Consider the following 21,543-nt stretch of genomic DNA (forward strand, 5'->3'; position numbering starts at 1 on the left):
GCCATCAACAAGAGTCTGGAAAAAGATTGAGGTTTATGCGTTTGGTTGTGGCAGCAACAGGTCAAGCTTATGTTGTTCACCCAACAGCAAAGTTCCAACAGCAAGGAAAACACAATATGGCAATGGTATGGACTCTCATACAATTAAAGCAATAGTAAACCAACACAAAACAAACATGTTCATGGGAAGTTTGGGTATATTAAGACAGCAAATCAGCAGCAGGGTTTGTTGGGTTTAAACACAACAGCAACAACCATCATCATGCAATTAAACGAGCACAAATCATGAACATTAGCACCATGCATCATCAGTCAACAACAGCACAACAGCATATAACATATTGCACATGGAACATAGATTTTCTAGGCATGGTCAGGTTTAAACAGCAGAGCATTGCACATTTTCATTGAAAACTCATCATTAATCGAAAAACAAACAGCAAGGCATATAGCAGGACATGACCAAACAACAAAACAGTATCAATAATCCAACAGGCCAAAACAACAATCATCATGGAACATCAACCAACATTGGAACGAGCATGCTCATGGGAATGTTTATGCTGCAACCCAGACAAAAACAGACAACAGCACCCAACAATATATAGCATATTTCACAACTGCAGCATAATGTGTTCATCAAAATCATCATCAAACATCAATCCACAACAAAGCAAATGTTAATCATGAACACAAAAACTGGACAGGGCAGGTTGTAGCAGCAGCATAATTCATTCATCAGTCTACAGCATGACTAACAGCATAACAATATGGATTTACAAATACAAGCCACAACAGCCAATAAACTTCACAATTCTCTGGATTCTCATGCAGACCTTAGGATCTCTACTAGCAGCCAAACATACAGCACCCAACAATATGGATTTTAGCAATAGCAGCACATGACCATAAGGATTTTTGAGCATGTTCAAGGTTGCAATGACAGCAGGGCATTAACAGCATGGTTAAGCATCATTCAATAACAAAGCAAGACATGAAACATGGGAAAATTCTGTGCATATTCATGACTCAAGCATAACAGTAGCAACAACATCAGGTTCATGCTCATGATTCAACAGCAACTCGAAATCAAACAAACATGAGAACCACATAACCACATTCATAATGCTTATGCAACATAAATCAACAGCTACCAACACACATGAACTAGATTCTTGAAGCAAAAGGGCTAGGGTTTAACAGCAGCTTGCCTTCATCATCAACATGAACTCAAAATTCGAAATATCCAGAAACAAAAAATAAGCATATCAATGTGATCCTTATGCATCATACATACCTAATCAAGTCATAATTTTCATGAAAATCTCAGCATCACAGCAAATCGATGGAAAGCACATTCAAGCATACAAATGAAAACTCATATTTCTCTCAGCATAACCAACCATTTCAAGTAAATGAACACTCATTAAAATCAGTATTTAAGGATCTTTCACAAACATAGTATGGCATGGCAAAAAGAGAAGATAGATTACTTACTTGTTTTGGAAGAAAATGTTGAAACAGTAGTGCTTTGGTCGATTCAAGCTCAAACAGCTGGAGATGGTGCTTGGTAGTGAAGGATGATGAAGCTTGTTCAGCTCAAACTTGCTTTGAAACTTCCACCACTCGAATTGCCATTGGAGATGCTTTGAAGATGCAGAGCTTGAAAGAGGGTTACAGTTGAGAAATGATGTGCAAAAACAATCCCAAATGATGTTTAGATGATGGAGGAAACAAGGTTATTCGAGGGTTTTCAAGGGTTTATGCAGAAAAAAGCCACTTGCCAAAAATGCAAGAAGAGAGAATGAGGGTTTTTGGTCTGTGGAGGCTGTGAACACTAGGGCTGCAAATGTCAGAAAAGAGACTTTATATGTCTGTTTTAGATTGGTTTAAGGAATGATAAGCTGGATTAGCTTAATGAGCTCCATTTGCCAAAATTGCTAACTATGCACAAAGTGGAAAATGGGAGGTGTTTGTCTGCTTGAGTGGGCTTGGACAGACTGCAAATGGACATTCAAATTGCTGTTTTGTGTGCTGCAGACCTGCTGTACTTGCCTTGCTTCTCTTCTCACCAATTGCTAAAATTGCCAAGATTGTACTATGGTTCAAAATGGTGGTAAAATGGTGATGTGATGATGGTTTTGGACTTTGAGCAAATTACAAATAATATATGAAACATTTCCCAATTGGCAAAAATGAGAAAAAAGTCCTAAATCAAAAAGTCAACTATGAGTCAAACCTTGAATTTTTAAAGGAATTGGTCCAAAAATGCCATTTTGATTGGCAAGGTTTTAGGTCACGAAATTTATATTTTTGGAAAGAGAATGAAAAATGTGGTCTGTAGGAAAAAACCCCACCAAATTTGGCCTTATGGTTTGAGAGATATGGCTTGTTGAAGTTCAAAATTTGGTGAAAATGATTTGATCATATCTTGACAACCACACATGGGATTTTGATGTTCTTGGACTTTTTGAAAATGGGAAGACAAGATCTTCAACTTTCATGTTGGGCAAAAATTCATTTGAAGCTTGTATCATGATGTAAGTTTAAGATCAAGAAGTTTCCATTTTCGGCAGTTGAAATTACAGGTCCACTTTCTATTTCTGGAAAATTTTCTGATTGGCCTGATTTTCTTCCATGATGAGGTTGAACATGATATATGAGGCTTATACAAGCATGAATGAGCTTCTTCAAATCAATTCTATCCATCAAATTCTTGATTAAATCCTCAGTTGACCAAGTTTGACTTTTCTAGGGTTTTGAGTGACTGATGCATTTCTGATGAATTCCAAACCCTAATTCTTTGAGGACTTGACTTCAAATGATGTCTCAAGTCATATGAACTTTTGATTATTGAGCATGGTGTCCAAATTCTGCAAGAATGGCCACCATCCATTGCTTTGACTGATCAATGACTGACTTTGACCTAATTTCTGATGATTACTTTATCTGCAAGCAACAAGGTTAAACAGACAATATTTTTGTACTTTTTGAATGATAAACATATGAAAGCAAAGATATACAAATGCACAGTATGCTTGGTGATCAAGAAACAAACCCACAAGGCAAACTATCCACTAGAAGGGGACAAAGGCATGCATTGATCCTTGAGGTTATGATATGAATGATATGGGCCATGAGGGATCTTAGGGCCCAAAATTGGGGTCTTACAAAAGGCTTTAGCGTTAATGATGATGGAAGGAAAAGGAGTATGATTAAGAAAACCACAATCATAACAAATATGGCCGTCATAACCAAAAACGAATTAGCCAGCCAACTAAGATGACTGATAACAGTGTAGATACCAGCCATGAAAGCCAAAGATAACGATATGAGAGCGATTCCAAGAAGTGGCATCACAATCTTGAGAGTGGAAGTCACCAATTCAGCTAATCCAAGTGTTCCCCAAAAGAGTATGATTGTTGCACTAATGGAACTGAACAATGATATTGTGATGAAGATGATGAAAAAATGAAACATTGCATGTTTTAAGTTATGCGTTTCTCCATCTGCTTCACCTGGAACAGCTAAACATGCTGCTACAGATACTGTCACTATAAGGGTTGAAACTATTGTGGGATTTTCTAATTTGTCCTTATATCTTTCTAATGCTTTTTCTTTCTCAGTTTGTCGAGGTTCTTCAACCTGGCAGAGGCTTTCGTCTTTACCTTGATCAGTTTTACTTGTGTTAGGTTCAATATGGAGTCTAACTTTTCTTAGACCTTTCTTTGCACCAGTAGATTTCAGTGCAGTCCATGTAAGATGTTGTAAATATTGCAAACATTGTTAAAAATTTATGAACCAGTTTTTAAAAATTTATGAGCTTGTAAGAGGATAAAACTACTTGCCTGTCTAAAAGATGATTTTCCAACCTCATAAAATGAATCAACTATGTCAAGAGCAGTTTCGTTGTTGTTGTTAACCAAATCAAGATTCACCTTTTCGTTGTTTTGGTTAACTAAGTTGTATACAGTTGTGGGATGACATGATCTTGCAGCCAAATGCAAAGGGGTATCTCCATTATTATCCTTTTGATTTATCAGCTTTTGATGTTCAGGAATTTCACTTTGTAATATGTAGCATATTACCCCATATTTTCCATGACTTGCTGCAATGTGGAGAATATTACGCTTATGAGAAGTGTCAAGCATCTCTGTTGGATCTGGACAATATTGTAACAACTTGTTCACTACTTCCACATGGCCTCCATAAGATGCTAGATGGATTGGGAAATAACCATATTTGTCCGTTTGAATGGTGCAAGATTTACATAAATCAAGCAATAATTCAACACCTTGGAGGTACCCTATGGATGCAGCATAATGAAGTGGTGGAAGCATGCCATGTTTGTCCATTGTGTAGATCCAAATATCCCTATTTTGTATTATGATCCTCAACATTTCTGATACATAAAAATAAATTTTAGCTAATATTCTAAAATAATTGCTAATTTGGTAATAATATTATGACCTAACTTTGTAAGTATGTAATTACATACCTTGATTATGCATTATTATTGCTGCTATCAAAGGTGATAATCCCAATGGCATATCATCATTCTTGCGAGACTTGTCAAATATTACATTGACTGCATCCTTATTTCCATTTTCAACTGCAAGATAGAGTACTGTTTTCTTTTCATTATTACAAATATCTACTGCAAAGTTATAACAATTATTTGACAATGACATCTCATACGAATCTTCAATTTCGTATTGTTCGCAGACTTTGAAAATCGTATCGCCATCAATATTTCTCTTGTGACATAACATTGCTTCATGAAACATAGTGTTGCCTTGATCATTCTTCAATTTCACAAAATTTAACAGATCCTTCATATTTGACTTATCACCATACTCATTATAGTCATAAGTGTCACTATCCCATTCATTGTATATAAACCATGCTCTTTTTATATCATGCCGTTTAAAATTAGTATAACCTTCTAAAAGCTTTTTAATGTTTGATATGCCGATTAAAAAAGTGAAAGTGCTAATCAACTACCAGTGATATTCAACTACCAGTGTTTGAAATTTAAATAATTAACGTTAGACAAGTGGTATAATAGAAGATAAAGAGATAGATTCCGATGTTTCATGAGCATGCTAATACCATGCACTCTTTTTTACTTGATTAACTAGTGTTATATTAGTTAGATTGAGTTAGTTATGATGGTGATGTGGCATAACTACCCGATGTAACTATATAAGCATGATGTAACTAATTTCTTCATTAATCCATGCAAACCATTATTCAATCTGTTTTCTCTCCATCAATGGAGTTTTGTGATTGCTTAGATGGTATCAGAGCAGGTCCGTCCTGCTCTATTTCCACTATGCTTTGATATGTTGCTTGATCTTACATCCATTGCGATTGTGATTGCTTCTTCTTTAAGCATTGTTACTTTTCATTTCTTCTTGAAAGCATTGATTCATTTCTTTTTCGTTTTTTATCGATTTGGTTATTTGTATTGTGTTACTATGACGAGAAACCATAATAGTCAAGTTTAAAATCAGCTTGATCGTTACTACGTGCATTCATCGGAGAATTCATCATCAGTTTGTGTTACTGCGGCACTATCCGGTGATAATTATCATGCATGGTCGATGAAGATGAGGCGTGCTTTAGCCATGAAGAACAAGTTCATATTTGTAGATGGAACAATTGAGATTCTTGATGAGAGTCATTTGAACCATGGTTTTAAATTGCGGTTGCGGTCACGGATGCGGTTGCGGTTACGGTTGCTTGTGTTGCGATTGCGGTTGTTGCGACGCGTATTGCGGCCATTGCAACGTGAATGTTTATTGAAAGATACGTGAAATACACCATTGAAAAACTCTTGAGGTTAATCTTTTGCATAAGTGAGATTTAAATTGAGGTTTTGGGTTCTCAAACATTGAATTAAGATGGAAATATGTGAATAAACATCGGTGAAATTGTTGGATACGAATTCTAATGCCCTTGGACGCGTGATTTCAAATCACACCGCAGTTGCGACCTGATGCGGATGCGGAGACTACCGCGTCAACAATATAGCGGCTGCAATTGCGGTTGTGGACCGCAATTTAAAACCCAAATTTGAACAACGTAGCTTGGAAAAATCCAATAATCCGGTGCATACATGGATCATAAATTCAATAACACCATAAATTACTCAAAGCGTAGTTTTTATTGATAATGTTATGGACATGTGGAATGTTCTCAAACACCGATTCATGTGAGGTGAGAGGATTTGTGTTGCTCAATTGCACCATAAAATTTCAAATTTGAAATAAGGTAGCAAGAAGATTTCGGATTATTTCACTAAACTGAGGAGTTTGTGGGAGGAATTGGATCAGTATAGACAAATTCCAAGTTGCACACGTCGTGTAGCTTGTGCCTGCTTAGAAATGAGAAATAGCAGAAGTTTTAGAGCTGAAGATAGAATCATATAGTTCTTGATTAGCCTGTATGAAGAATTTCATGGAGTAGTTTCACAAGTGCTACTAATGGATCCTCTACCTCAAATTAAGAGAGTCTTTTCCATGGTTATGCAGCAAGAGAGGGACGATATGTGGTACCATATTCTCAAGAATATTAATGAAGATAATGGTAGTTTTACTGTTGGAGGAGGAAGAGGAAATATGAAAGTTTGTACCTATTATTGTAAAATTGGTCATATAATCAATAATTTCTACAAGAAGAAGCATGGATATCCACCAAATTTTGGTTGAGGAAGCTCATATGCAAACCAAGTGGAAGTTTTAACTATTTTAGATGACCATAATAGACATGTTTGAGTTGTCATGTTGAAATCCAAAGCTGAAGTAGGTCAAAAGATACAAGACTTTGTGGCCATGGTGATGAATAAATATTCTTTGGCATTTATTGGTGTACACAAGAGAAACGTACAAATTTGTCTATATATATATATATATATATATATATGTTGAATAAACTTTAAATGTTACAGTTAATGGGCTTTTAATAATAAGTTAGTGGAGAGAATTGAAAGGTCAATAGACAGTGGGAAAATTAAGAGTATTTACTATTTATCATAATTAGTAGAATAGCTAAAGTTTGTTTTGTATGTATAAAGTCCAAAATTGCATTCCAATAAAATACAGAAGTTTACAAACGAATCGCTTCTTCTGACAAATTGGCATCAGAGCTAATGGCAAATATGATGAATCAAATGCCGTTGCCACGGCTAACGAAGTTGAATTATGAAAACTGGAGTATCCAGATGAAAGCTCTTCTCGGATCTCTAGACGCGTGGGAGGTGACCAAAGATGGGTTTGAAGAACCAACAGATACTGAGGGATATACGGCAGCTCAAAACAAGGCGTTGAAAGAGACGCGATCGAAGGATAAAACGGCACTTTACATGCTGTTTAGGGTTGTTGATGAATCAGGCTTCGAAAAGATTGTCGGTTCGACTACGTCGAAAGAAGCGTGGGACACACTGGAGAAAGTGTTCAAAGGAGCAGATCGAGTAAAGCAAGTTCGACTCCAAACACTCTGTGGCGAATTGGAGAGGATGCAGATGAAGGAGTCAGAAAATGTATCTGACTACATCACGCGTGTACAAAAAGTGGTGAACCAACTCAGCAGAAATGGCGAAACAGTAACTGATGCACGAGTTGTCGAAAAGATTTTGAGATCTTTAACAGATAAGTTTGAGAATATTGTGTGTGCAATAGAAGAGTCGAAGGACCTTTCGACGCTCGCAGTCGAAGAGCTCGCAGGTTCCCTCGAAGCACACGAACAACGTAAGATGAAAAAGAAGGAAGAAGGAGTAGAGGACGCAAATCAAACCAAGGAGCAAATCAAAGACAAAAAGGTACTCTTTTCTCAAAATTTTCGAGGAAGAGGACGTGGTCGTGGAGGACGTGACAATGGTCGAAGTGGTAGAGGCAGCAACTTCGACAGAGGACAGTCGATCCAGCAAAATTGGCGTGGCAGAGGACGTGGTCAAAGAGGTGGTAGGTCGAACCATTCCAACTTTGAATGCTACAAGTGTGGGAAGTATGGCCATTATGCGAAGGATTGTAACTCATTCAAATGCTATAACTGTGATAAAGTGGGGACATCTTGCAAAATATTGTCGAATCGAAAAGAAGGTAGAAGAAACAACCAATCTAACTTTGGAAGCTGAAGCAAATGAAGGTTTTCTCTTGATGGCTCAAAATGAGATCAACACAAATGACAACGTTTGGTATCTTGACTCAGGAGCAAGTAACCATATGTGTGGTCACAAACACTTGTTCAAAGAAATGAGAAAGATTGAAGATGGGAATGTATCTTTCGGAGATGCATCGAAAGTGAAGGTCGAAGGCAAAGGAACGATTCGTTACCTGCAGAAAGATGGGCTGATTGGATCAATTCAAGATGTTTATTATGTACCAAATCTTAAGACCAACATCTTGAGTTTGGGACAACTTACAGAAAAAGGTTATTCGATACTGATGAAAGAACGAATACTGTATTTGAAGGACAAGCTGGGACATCTGATTGCTCGTGTCGAAATGGAGAGAAATCGAATGTACAAACTGAATTTGATAAACGTTCGAGAAAAATGTTTACAAGTAAATGTCGAAGACAAAGCGTCACTATGGCATCTACGCTTTGGTCATCTACATCATGCTGGTTTAAGAAGGTTGGCGAAAAAGAACATGGTGCATGGACTACCAGACATGGATTATGAAGGAATCTGTGAAGAATGTGTGCTTAGCAAACAAACAAGAACTTCATTTCAAAAGAAGACAGAATATCAAGCTAAGCATATCCTTGATTTGATTCACACCGACATATGTGGTCCAATCACGCCAGAATCTTTCAGTGGCAAAAGGTACTTTATTTCCTTTATCGACGATTACTCACGAAAGACATGGGTCTATTTCTTGAAAGAAAAGTCTGAAGCATTCGAGGTGTTCAAAAGGTTCAAAGTAATGGTGGAGAAGGAGACTGACAGACACATTAAAGCAGTTCGATCAGATAGAGGTGGTGAGTATACTTCGACAGCCTTTATGAAGTATTGTGAAGAGCAGGGTATAAGGAGATTTCTAACTGCAACATACTCACCTCAACAAAATGGGGTGGCTGAAAGGAAGAATCGAACAGTCCTTGACATGGTTCGTTCAATGCTTAAAAGCAAGAACATGCCAAAGGAATTTTGGGCAGAAGCTGTACAATGTGCCATTTATGTTCAAAATCGATGTCCACATTCGAAGTTAGAAGATCAAACACCACAAGAAGCGTGGAGCAGACAGAAGCCAACAGTCTCTCATCTCAAAGTATTTGGAAGTGTTGCTTATGCACACGTACCAGATCAACGAAGAACGAAACTTGAAGACAAAAGTCAAAAATACATACTCATTGGGTATGATGAGAAAACAAAAGGGTACAAGCTATTTGATCCCATAAGAAAGAAGGTGATAGTGAGTAGAGACGTTCGAATAAACGAAGCAAGTAAGTGGGACTGGAACAGTTCGACAGAAGCTGTTGTCGAAGTTGAAGAATCATCTGTCGCTGTACCATCAAACATTTCGACAAAACTTGAAGATTCTGACGATGAAGATGAACCTACACAACTCAGAATGCGATGTTTGCAAGATCTGTATGATTCGACAAGTGAAGTGCACCTTGTATGTCTCCTGGCAGATGCTGAAAACATCAGTTTTGAAGAAGCAGTACGAGACAAGAAGTGGAAAAGTGCCATGGACGAAGAGATGAGGGCGATTATCCACAACAACACTTGGGAGCTAGTTGAATTGCCAAAAGGTAGTCAACCAATTGGTGTAAAGTGGGTATTCAAGAAGAAGATGAACGCTCAAGGAGAAATAGAACGATACAAAGCGAGACTTGTTGCGAAGGGGTACAAACAGAAAGCAGGAGTTGATTATGACGAAGTATTTGCACCTGTTGCAAGAATGGAGACAATTCGACTACTCATATCTCAAGCTGCTCAATTCAAATGGCCAATATTTCAAATGGATGTAAAAACAGCTTTTCTGAATGGTGTACTAGAAGAAGAAGTCTATGTCGAACAACCACTCGGGTACATGAAAGCTGGAGAAGAGAAGAAGGTACTGAAATTGAAGAAAGCGTTATATGGGCTGAAGCAAGCACCGCGGGCATGGAACACACGTATCGACACATATATCAAGGAGAACGGGTTCGAGCAATGCCCGTACGAACATGCCCTCTATGTGAAGAAAAAAGGAATGAATGTATTACTTGTTGCTCTCTATGTTGATGATCTTATTTTTCTGGGCAGTAATGATGAGATGATAGAAGAATTCAAAAGCACAATGACACGTGAATTCGAGATGACAGATTTAGGCCTGATGAGATTCTTTCTTGGTCTGGAAGTTCGACAAGAAGAAACAGGAATCTTCATTTCACAAGAAAAATATGCAAAAGAAATCTTGAAAAGATATAAGATGGAAAGCTGTAATCCGGCTTCGACGCCAATGGAACCAGGAACAAAACTATCGAAATTTGATGGAGGAGAACGTGTCGAAGCAGGAAAATATCGAAGTTTGGTAGGAAGTCTTCGCTATCTCACATGTACAATACCAGATATCTCATTAAGTGTAGGCATTGTAAGTCGATTCATGGAGGAGCCAGTTTACACACATTGGAAGGCATTGAAGCGAATTCTGAGGTACATCCAAGGAACAGTGTCACTTGGGATGTTTTACTCGAAGTCAGAGAAATACAAGTTGGTTGGTTACTCTGACAGTGATTGGTGCAGAGACATAGATGATCGAAAAAGCACTTCTGGATATGTGTTTTTCATGGGAAATACTGCATTTACTTGGCTTTCTAAAAAGCAGCCAATAGTAACTCTTTCGACATGTGAAGCAGAATATGTAGCAGCATCCTGGTGTGTTTGTCATGCAATATGGCTCAGAAGATTGATGAGTAAAATGGAACTAGAACAGAAAGATGCTACAATAATACAAGTTGACAACAGGTCAGTAATTGAGTTAGCAAAGAATCCAGTAAACCATGAAAGGAGCAAACACATTGACGTTCGCTTCCACTTCATTCGAGAACACGTGAAGGAAGGAAGTGTCGAATTGAAGCATGTAGCAAGTAAGGACCAAGTAGCAGATATTTTCACAAAACCACTATCAAAGGAAATCTTCGACAGAGGTAAGAAGTTGATAGGAATGATGAATGGAAGAAACATTTAAGTTTACAGAGGAGTTTTGTTGAATAAACTTTAAATGTTACAGTTAATGGGCTTTTAATAATAAGTTAGTGGAGAGAATTGGAAGGTCAATAGACAGTGGGAAAATTAAGAGTATTTACTATTTATCATAATTAGTAGAATAGCTAAAGTTTGTTTTGTATGTATAAAGTCCAAAATTGCATTCCAATAAAATACAGAAGTTTACAAACGAATCGCTTCTTCTGACAATATATATATATATATATATATATATATATATATATATATATATATATATATATATATATATATATATATATATATATATATTATATATATATATATATATATATATATATATATATATATATATATATATATATATATATATATATATATCACACAAAAAAAAAGAGTACATGATAATTAAGTGGGGTAAATTTTAAAAAGTGACATGATGAACCCTCACATAGCCACAAATCACATTAATATTAACCTATACTACCCCGAAGGCTTAACACCTTGATTAATTTTACTCTCACTACGTGATGCTAAAAAAAGGAAAGGGTAGTGAGAAATGTATCTGAAAGTCTTTAGTGTAAATGATGATGGAAGGAAAAGGAGTATGTATAAGAAAACCACAATCATAACAAATATGGCCGTCATAACCAAAAACAAATTAGCCAGCCAACTAAGATGACTGATAACAGTGTAGATACCAGCCATGAAAGCAAAAGATAACGATATGAGAGCGATTCCAAGAAGTGGCATCACAATCTTGAGAGTGGAAGTCACCAATTCAGCTAATCCAAGTGTTCCCCAAAAGAGTATGATTGTTGCACTAATGGAACTGAACAATGATATTGTGATGAAGATGATGAAAAATTGAAACATTGCATGTTTTAAGTTATGCGCTTCTCCATCTGCTTCACCTGGAACAGCTAAACATGCTGCCACAGATGCTGTCACTATAAGGGTTGAAACTATTGTGGGATTTTCTAATTTGTCCTTGTATCTTTCTAATGCTTTTTCTTTCTCAGTTTGTTGGGGTTCTTCAACCTGGCCTAGGCTTTCGTCTTTACCTTGATCAGTTTTACTTGTGTTAGGTTCAATATGGAGTCTAACTTTTCTTAGACCTTTCTTTGCACCAGCAGATTTCAGTGCAGTCCATGTAAGATGCTGTAAATATTGAAAACATTGTTAAAAACTTATGAACAAGTTTATAAAAATTTATGAGTTTGTAAGAGGATAAAACTACTTGCCTGTCTAAAAGATGATTTTCCAACCTCGTAAAATGAATCAACAATGTCAAGAGCAGTTTCGTTGTTGTTGTTAACCAAATCAAAATTCACCTTTTCGTTGTTTTGGTTAACTAAGTAGTATACAGTTGTGGGATGACATGCTCTTGCAACCAAATGCAAAGGGGTATCTCCATTATTATCCTTTTGATTTATCAGCTTTTGATGATCAGGAATTTCACTTTGTAATATGTAGCATACTACCTCATATTTTCCATGACTTGCTGCAATGTGGAGAATATTACGCTTATGAGAAGTGTCAAGCATCTCTGTTGGATCTGGACAATATTGTAACCATATTTGTCCGTTTGAATGGTGTAAGATTTACATAAATCAAGCAATAATTCAACACCTTGGAGGTACCCTATGGATGCTGCATAATGAAGTGGAAGCATGCCATGTTTGTCCATTGTGTGGATCCAAATATCCCTATTTTGTATTATGATCCTCAACATTTCTGATACATAAACATAAATTTTAGCTAATATTCTAAAATAATTGCTAATTTGGTAATAATATTATGACCTAACTTTGTAAGTATGTAATTACATACCTTGATTATGCATCATTATTGCTGCTATCAAAGGTGATAATCCCATGGCATATCATCGTTCTTGCGAGACTTGTCAAATATTACATCAACTGCATCCTTATTTCCATATTCAACTGCAAGATAGAGTACTGTTTTCTTTTCATTATTACAAATATCTACTGCAAAGTTATAACAATTATTTGACAATGACATCTCATACGAACCTTCAATTTTGTATTGTTCGCAGGCTTTGAAAATCGTATCCCCATCAATATTTCTCTTGTGACATAACATTGCCTCATGAAACATAGTGTTGCCTTGATCATTCTTCAATTTCACAAAATTTAACAGATCCTTCATATTTGACTTATCACCATACTCATCATAGTCATAAGTGTCACTATCCCGTTCATTGTATTTAAACCATGCTCTTTTTATATCATGCCGTTGAAAATTAGTATAACCTTCTAAAAGCTTTTTAATGGTTGATATGCGTCCATTTCTAGCAGCAACGTGCAATACACTATCATTGTTTTTGTTCAATTTGAACAAAAGTTTTGGAGCACGTTCAATTAAAAGTGCGACAATGTCATCATTACCATTCCAAGCTGCAATATGTAGCACGCTATTTTTCATAGGAGTCTTAATTCCAATTATAGGAGGGTTCAGTTTCAGATTCAAATTGCTTTCTTGATAAGCTTTTACCATGCAATGAATCAACCATAAAGAGTTCTTTTTCAGGACCAATCGGCATATTCAAATTTCAACGTTGACGAAAAGATCGTTTCTTGAATATCTTCAAGCCAAAATAAAGAATGTTAAAAAATGTATTGTTACTTCAATGTTTGGATCTTTAAAAGACTTCATTTCATATTAAGACAGTATATTTATCAAAACAAAATTCACCCCTATTTTAAATATTTAAATCAAAGATATATTCTAGTAAAACAATAAGTATGATCTAATATATAATATAACCTAATAACAAAAAATGTAGAGGTATAATGAACTAAAATTTAATGACAAACCAAAATATTGTCTGAACTTCTTCAATTTCGATCACTTGCAACTTAATCAGCTTTGCCTTTGGGTATAGGTTGCTACTGATGACCCTAAAAATATAAATATCCATATATATAGTATTGTAATTGATTCTTTACGTTTGGATACTTATCTACTCTCTCTTTTTTTCTTCTTCTAGTTATGCTTTTCCTCTACAATTAAAGAACAATTCTTTTCTCTATTAACAATAAAAGATATATATCCTCCCTTCCTTCATTAGGAAGGATGAAACAAGTTTACCAAAATATTCAGATCCCATAGCTTTTTGTTCATTTGGTATTGAGGAAAATATTTTATATGATCATTATTCTTTAAACATGTTTATTTAAGGATAAACACCAATATAACAAAATAATGAAGATTGAAAAATAAATTGGTAGAGTCAAATTTATCAAGATTAATTCGTACATATTACTCTCTCCGTCTCATAAAAAATGTCATATTTGAACAATTCACGGTTCTTAAGGAAATCATTGGATGCGTTGGTTTTGATGATAAAATTAATATCATTTACAAGAATATCCCTATTAATTGTAGTTAAAAGAGTAGTTGAATAAAGTCAAAGTTAATAAATAAGGATATGATAATGAAAAAATAATAATAAATACTACATTGATATTGTAAAAGAACAATTATGTACAAATGAGACACTTTTTAGGCGACAGAGGGAGTACCTAACTTTCACTATAATAAATTAGTAAATAATACAATACATATTATCTAACTTTGACTACAATAAAGCAATAAATTCATACATGGGTGATGTTGATATTCTGATGAGTTATGTTGGTCAAAGGTCCAAAAATAGAATGATCTGATCATCATTTCAAGAATGTTATTCTAGAACAAGGGCATATACTCATCCCATGTCGTAGATTCTAGCACTTGATCTAGATCACAGATCCCTAATCATCGTTCGATATCGTGTAATGATCTCTCGCATTCTAGGCCATGAAGCATGAGACACCTTAACAACAATCATATATAAGGCACCCCAAGTAAAACAAGAAGTATGATTCAAATTCTCTTTCCCTTTCACGTTACTTCTTACTCTCTCATTAACTTTGGTGTTTGAGTGTTAACCTTTTTGGTGAGCCCCCTCTCTATCGCATTGAAAATTATCTCTATTGAACCAAGATCTCGCGTCATAGTCTCATTGATCTTTCTAGTTCCCAAGTGAAACAATGGAGTCGTCTCTGAGTATCGACTTTTGATTCATGCGAATTTCCACATTTGATCATTATAATTTTAGTCACAATATCCTTAGTTATAATACTAAGATAAAGAAAGCAACTTCCGATCTAATCTTCGAATGCAACATATGTTCTTCCAAATTTTGCTCATCTCTGATCTTCGTCAACTAGAGAGTGAGAGTGAACCTCCACCACATAACTCCCTTAAATCAACAATGCAAATCAAGATTTAGGGGAAGTATAGGCCGATTTTAGAGTTTTGAGACCATATTAAGGTGGATGGAACTCTTAACATGACACTTTTGATGGTCGTAACCACTACCAAAACACATCGTTGACAACGAAACTTCTTTGGACTTTATGTACATTGAAATCTTCATGTACAAAATAGAAAAAAGTGGAATTTGTAACTTAGAAAATTTTCATATTTTCTATAGGTTAGTCGATTAACCTAAGCTATGTTAATAGATTAACTAGCTCTCTGCCTCAAGCAAAATTTGGAATTTACACTAGGGTTAATCGATTAACCCCTTGAAAAGGAGGCAACATTAAATGATTAAAAATCTCAATTTTCCTAAAAAAATTTAACTTTATAACTAGGGTAATCGACTACTCCTATGGTGCTAATCGATTAAGCTATCTTCTTTTTGAAAAAATATTATAACACTGCATTATTATATCACGTTTCTTCATCTTTAAACTTTTTCATAATCGTGGCAATTGTTCAGAATCTTTTTTCAAAAATTGCTTTTTGATAATCAAGAGGTGCATGGAACATTATGAATAAAAGAATTTTTAAATTCAAAATCACCATGTTCCTGGTTTATTTTTACTGTGTTTAAAATATATTTTTACTGATTTATTTTCATATCACATAAAAAATTTCATCTCCTTCTTTAAGCACTTGAGTTATATATCATTTGATCATATTATTTTAGGAAAGAGAAGAAGAAGATCGTTAGAATTTTGTTGTGTTACCAAAATTCTACCGCACTTATATTTTTCTATACTCAATTGGTGTTTTCATAATTGTTATGTAACTTTCTTATCAGGTTATTGATAACAAGAATATTAGAGAGAAATTAGGGTTCTTTCATTTGGTGTTTGTAAATCACAGAAGTGGTATGTTTCTTTGTTGTTGTTGTTTGATGATTGTAGGAGAAGTATTTGTGTGAGATTTGTACAAAGATTTAACAATAGTAAAAATCTCTCACAGGGTGTGAGGGGACTAGATGTACCCTTGATTGATAATGAGAACTAATATAATTCCTTGTGTTCATTTACTTTACCGCACTTTAATTTTATATTTCTTATTCATTCATCTGCTCATAATTACAGAAACTTACAATAAATTAGAAAAATGCTTAAAATCTCTAAAAATGCAATTAAACATATTTGACCCCACCCCTCTTAAGTTGTGCATTATAATACTTATGAAAAACATGAGACCCATAGCTCCACGCCAGCCAAAGACCTAGGACGCACTACTCTGCATCGGGAAAAGACTCTATAGCATAAGGCCTCTAGCCTATTCCTCCTGGTCCAAGGTATAAATACATCCGTAAAGGGTTCTAAGATACATAATCTCTAACTCTGACTTTAATTACCATTATCTTGAATCCTAAACAGATTTAGGCATTGGATTTCTAACGATGCAGGTACCCCCCCTTAGGTCCACCATATCAGAGATTGCAAATACCAGTTAACAGTATCGTAACAAGCCTGATACGTTTGGTTCAAGAAGCACCGTGATCGCAACCTTTGATCTACAATGTCACATCGATGTAATGCACCGGAACTCTACTACATAGTAGTTTCCGCAATCATCATCATTTCTAATTCTGTAACGAAACAAAATTCATTTGTAAATAAAAGTTTAAACCATTTTTGAGACAAACCAAGAAATAATTCTTCTTAAGAGTTCCAACAATAACTCTTCTTGAGAGTTTCAACTATCTTTATAGCTTTTGCTATGATATTCCCACAAACCTGCTCTTACAAGGATTTGGAGTTTAATGGTTAACTTCCAACAAAACAACAAATACAAATAAAGTTTTATACTGGCTATCCTCTGAATTGGGATGAAGTTTTATATTGGATATCCTCAAAACTAAGATGGAGTTTGATGCTCGCTATCCTCCAAACTAAGATGGAGTTTTATACTTCATATCCTCTGAATCGAACCAGGTTTTTAAACAGGCTGGCGTTAGAACCGAGATTATATTTTTCATAAGCTAATCTCAAACCAATATGAGTTTTACATAAGCTAATCTTGATCCAACATAGCTTTTACATAGGCAAAATCTACTATAATATATTAAATCTGAAGCACGCACTATCATGTTGACACTTCAATATAATTTGTGTCACATCATCATTTTTCATATGTGGCATCTTCCAAATTTCATCTTCACTTCTCAAAAGATATGCAATCACATAACGTTAGAGGTCACGGGTTCAAGTCCCGACAAATACAAAAAATATATTAATTTAACAATTTCTTTTTAACTTCAATTTTATTTTCTATTATATATTCTTCATATCATGTTTTACAAATAAATTAAAGACAAATAACAATGTTCTTGCATTTGTCACATATAAAGATATAGAATTTGTCAAAATTGATTTAAAGTTTACCCAACTTTTTTTATATATTGATTGTAGAGAGTATAATAAAAATTTAGGTAGGAATGCCTAAAATAAGAACTATGATATTTCAACTAATAATTTAATAAGTGTCAATTATAATTCATAATAAATTGTCAGTAATATTAAATTATCGATCATATTTTAAAAAAATAATAATTCTTAACATAATTAAAATTCAATAAAAAACAAATAAAATATAATTTATAACCGCGCATCGCGCGGGTCTTAATCTAGTTCACTAATAAAACGAAAACTTTGTGAGATAATTCCCAAACCTATCAAGAGCTTTTACTTGTTTAGCTAGAATCCAAACGACTTAATACAAAATATAATTTACTCAAGATATAATACACTCTTGGGCAAATTAAATTTTCCCCTCACCCAAAACAATGATCCTCACTAAGAATAAGAACACTCTCAATGCACTAATGCAAAATTTAAGTGATAATTTGAGAGATTTATAGAAAAAGATGAGAGAGTGAGGAAATAGTATTGAAGTTCATTTTTCGAGTTATTCGAAATGATAGATGAGATTTATATTTATACGCCAAAATGTGGTTTTTATTTGGAAATAACCCATGGGTGAAATAGGTGTCATAATCAAATAGGCCAATAGGTTATTACATGTGAATATTTGATTGTTCAAGGAACAAATGGATGATTTTGATATTTAGTAGTTTCCAATCATTAAGAGACTTGTTACAATCTATTTTGAGTATTACAACACGAAATAATCAATTATAGCACTAGGAAAAACCGATTATTCATTTGTAAAAAGGCTCCTAATTGATCAGGTACTCCTTTAATCAATTAACTATGTCTTGGAAACGTTTTTAGGTGGATTTAAAAAACTAAAAGAGGCATTTCAAAGGGTTTACGCATGTACTTGCGCGCGTGCACGTGCGTGTGTGTGTTTGTGATTTTTCCTCGATAATCCCAAAAATTCCCTTGTGCCTTAATAAGACATTGGTCACTTAGACAAACATGACCAAGCAAGCTTACACACTTCCTCTCTTTCACAACTCTAAAGCTTCAAGTCTTGAAATCATTGTCTTTGACATTAACATCACACAAGAACCTTGAATATTGTAGATTGATGGGGCCTAATATGTCTTTTAATTATTATCATCATCAGACAGTTGAGAGACAAAACCACAAAAGAAACTTAAAGTATGAATCATCATTTGAACACCATTAGATGTCAAAGGTAACACAAACTTCAATAACGTATTTTAAAGCATGACTTAATAAACATCGAAGAGCATCTTAGACTTCTTGAGCTATCTTCTAGATATAAGTACTTCACTAGATATCGTTGGATCTACATGGTTGTCTTGGAGTAGAGGTGGTATTCCTATTTTTTTTCATTTGATTGCTTGGTCTAATTTTAAATCTAGGAATATCATTGTTTTTAGTAACTGGATAGGTCTGTGCTATTACGATAAATGATAATGAAGAAAAGATCAATTTCTTTCTTAAAAATGGTAACTGGATAGGTCTGTGACCTATTCATATCCTTTATTGATGTATCTTGAAAAAACTATTCAGTATTTAATTCTATATATGCTTGAGATTCATTGACTTGATTCTTGGGGGATGTCGCAGCGTGATAAATGACCATGGACCCTCACACGCTCGGGATGATAATGGAGTCGTCACCAAACTTTATTTGTTTCAGAAGGAAAGGGAAAATATAGATAAAACCCTAAAAATAAAAAAGAACCTAGTCATCACTACCAAATTCGAGTTAGGGAGTCAATTATACAAGGGGAAGATATGAACACCTCTCACATTCATTGTACTCGATGAGAACCATTTAGTTGGTTTCACGAATGGAAGGTTAGTTTTTGTTATTTGCTTTCTTCTAATTATTAAGAGTTTGAGATAAAAAGTTAAATGACTAAAAATAATTTTTTTATTAGGGTTCCTGACGAGACATTGAATATCGATCCTACGTATCCCTTTGTGCGATGGGGAACTCAAGACTACATAGTTTTTCGTAGAAAATGTTTAGTGATTGATAAGTTTTAGAGAAAGCTATTTTGTCACAATCGCAAAAAAATATGTAAGAATAAGATTTTGTTTTGCATATGGCCTTTAGCTTAACAGGTTCTGACTCTGAAGAAGTGATATGTGACATCATCAGATTCTGGTATCAACACACTCTAACTCTGAAGAGATACAAGTGCTTTAGAAGATGCTGTCAAGTTCTAGAAAGGTCTTAGACAACGGTTCTGATGAACGTTTGTGCTAAAGCTTCTGACTATGACTCTGATTGAAGAGCCTTTGAAGGATTGTCAAGACTTCGAGATTCCACGCTCTCAAGTTTTGAAGACTCTGAAGAATAATATCTGAAGAGTCTGAAGACCGGGTTCTAAGGAATTGTGTTAAGACTCTAAAGACCGAGGTTCTGAAGATTCTCTCAACTAGTCTCTTGATCCTTCTAAGTATGCTTCAACGTCATTTATTCATAAGCCTCTGAATATTAGAAGATCAGATCAAAAGGTTTTGCATGAGACAAAATAATACACAGTACAAGATCACCCTTCCCTCCACTAGTGGAGAAAGGGAACGTTTACACCACAACAGAATAGAGATACATATCATATTCGAGGGAAAACGTCGCTAGATTACTCACTCATATAAGGACGAAGCTTTCTTTTGCATCGTCTCGAGACGAAACATCTTTCGTTTATGAAAAAAGTTTGACATTGCACTAAGGCGGAAAATGAGCTCGATTGGTTGAGTTTACTTTGGGTGGATGATGAGTATTTGAACAAGAGTTGATTACAGCTAGCACTCAAATAATCAGGAAAGAGAGAAGATATTACATTTGTCCCAATCCTTTCTTATACATCTCATTTATGAAAATTGTGACGCGAATTAAGTTATAAGTCTTTTAAAACGTGACACACTTGCTCAACATAACCAAAACAGAACGCTTACATGTTAACACCCACAATGACAAAGAAATCCAAATGTAGCACGTAAACTAAAGAAATAATAACAATATGTTATACGAAAAGCGGTCATCACAATCAGAATAGAATAGCAAAACCAATGCTAACGATTTCAACATTTAGACTTTGTTTCGAGAGAGGAAAACGCAAACAGCTACACAATCACAAACGAAAATGTTTACAATATTACATCAATATCCAATGACGTCCATAATAAAATCGTGTTGAATGTACGAATTGCTTAGATCCGATTCAAAGGCAACAAGAACAACAAGCAGCAGTACACACACCAAATTAATTACATAATTACAACAACATTTCGGCAACAAAATCCAAGACTCATCGTGAGTGTAAACGCACAACAAAATATCAGATATACAAACACAACACAAGGAAATTTAAGATTTGTACCGTTACCAACTAAGTTGATGTTGTTGCTTATGCTGGAGTCGTGAATGGTGAAGTTGAGTTCGTGGGGGATGGGTACGCATGGTGGACGAAAGTGTGTTTGTTATGGTAGTTATGGTTGTGTTGTCAATTTGTTTGGCTGCTTTCGAAATAGTATGGTGAGATGAGGGAAATGTTGGCTTGCGTTTTGGATCAGAGTTGAAGGTGAACAGTAGCGTGTTTTTGCTTGCGTGTTGAGGGTCATAAGAGATTAAGTTTGATGGAGGGAATAGTTCTTGTGA

The 21,543-nt window shown here is 34.9% G+C and overlaps 2 protein-coding genes and 1 pseudogene across 2 annotated transcripts; all 3 read right to left on the minus strand.

The window, feature by feature from the left end:
* Positions 1 to 3,793: 3,793 nt before the first annotated feature.
* Positions 3,794 to 4,837, minus strand: LOC127121871 (uncharacterized). The gene is made up of 2 exons (XM_051052301.1): positions 4,498 to 4,837; positions 3,794 to 4,401 (listed from the first exon to the last, which is right to left on the minus strand). Exons 1-2 carry the CDS (start codon positions 4,835 to 4,837, stop codon positions 3,794 to 3,796), a joined length of 948 nt encoding a protein of 315 aa, XP_050908258.1.
* A 6,732-nt stretch (positions 4,838 to 11,569) lies between these two features.
* Positions 11,570 to 14,090, minus strand: LOC127118025 (protein ACCELERATED CELL DEATH 6-like; annotated as a pseudogene).
* Positions 13,121 to 13,698, minus strand: LOC127121872 (putative E3 ubiquitin-protein ligase XBAT31). Its single transcript, XM_051052303.1, has 2 exons — positions 13,215 to 13,698; positions 13,121 to 13,146 (listed from the first exon to the last, which is right to left on the minus strand). Exons 1-2 carry the CDS (start codon positions 13,696 to 13,698, stop codon positions 13,121 to 13,123), a joined length of 510 nt encoding a protein of 169 aa, XP_050908260.1.
* Positions 14,091 to 21,543: the final 7,453 nt, after the last annotated feature.

This window comes from Lathyrus oleraceus, chromosome 2 (genome assembly GCF_024323335.1).
Source record: "Lathyrus oleraceus cultivar Zhongwan6 chromosome 2, CAAS_Psat_ZW6_1.0, whole genome shotgun sequence".
NCBI classification, from domain to species: domain Eukaryota; kingdom Viridiplantae; phylum Streptophyta; class Magnoliopsida; order Fabales; family Fabaceae; genus Lathyrus; species Lathyrus oleraceus.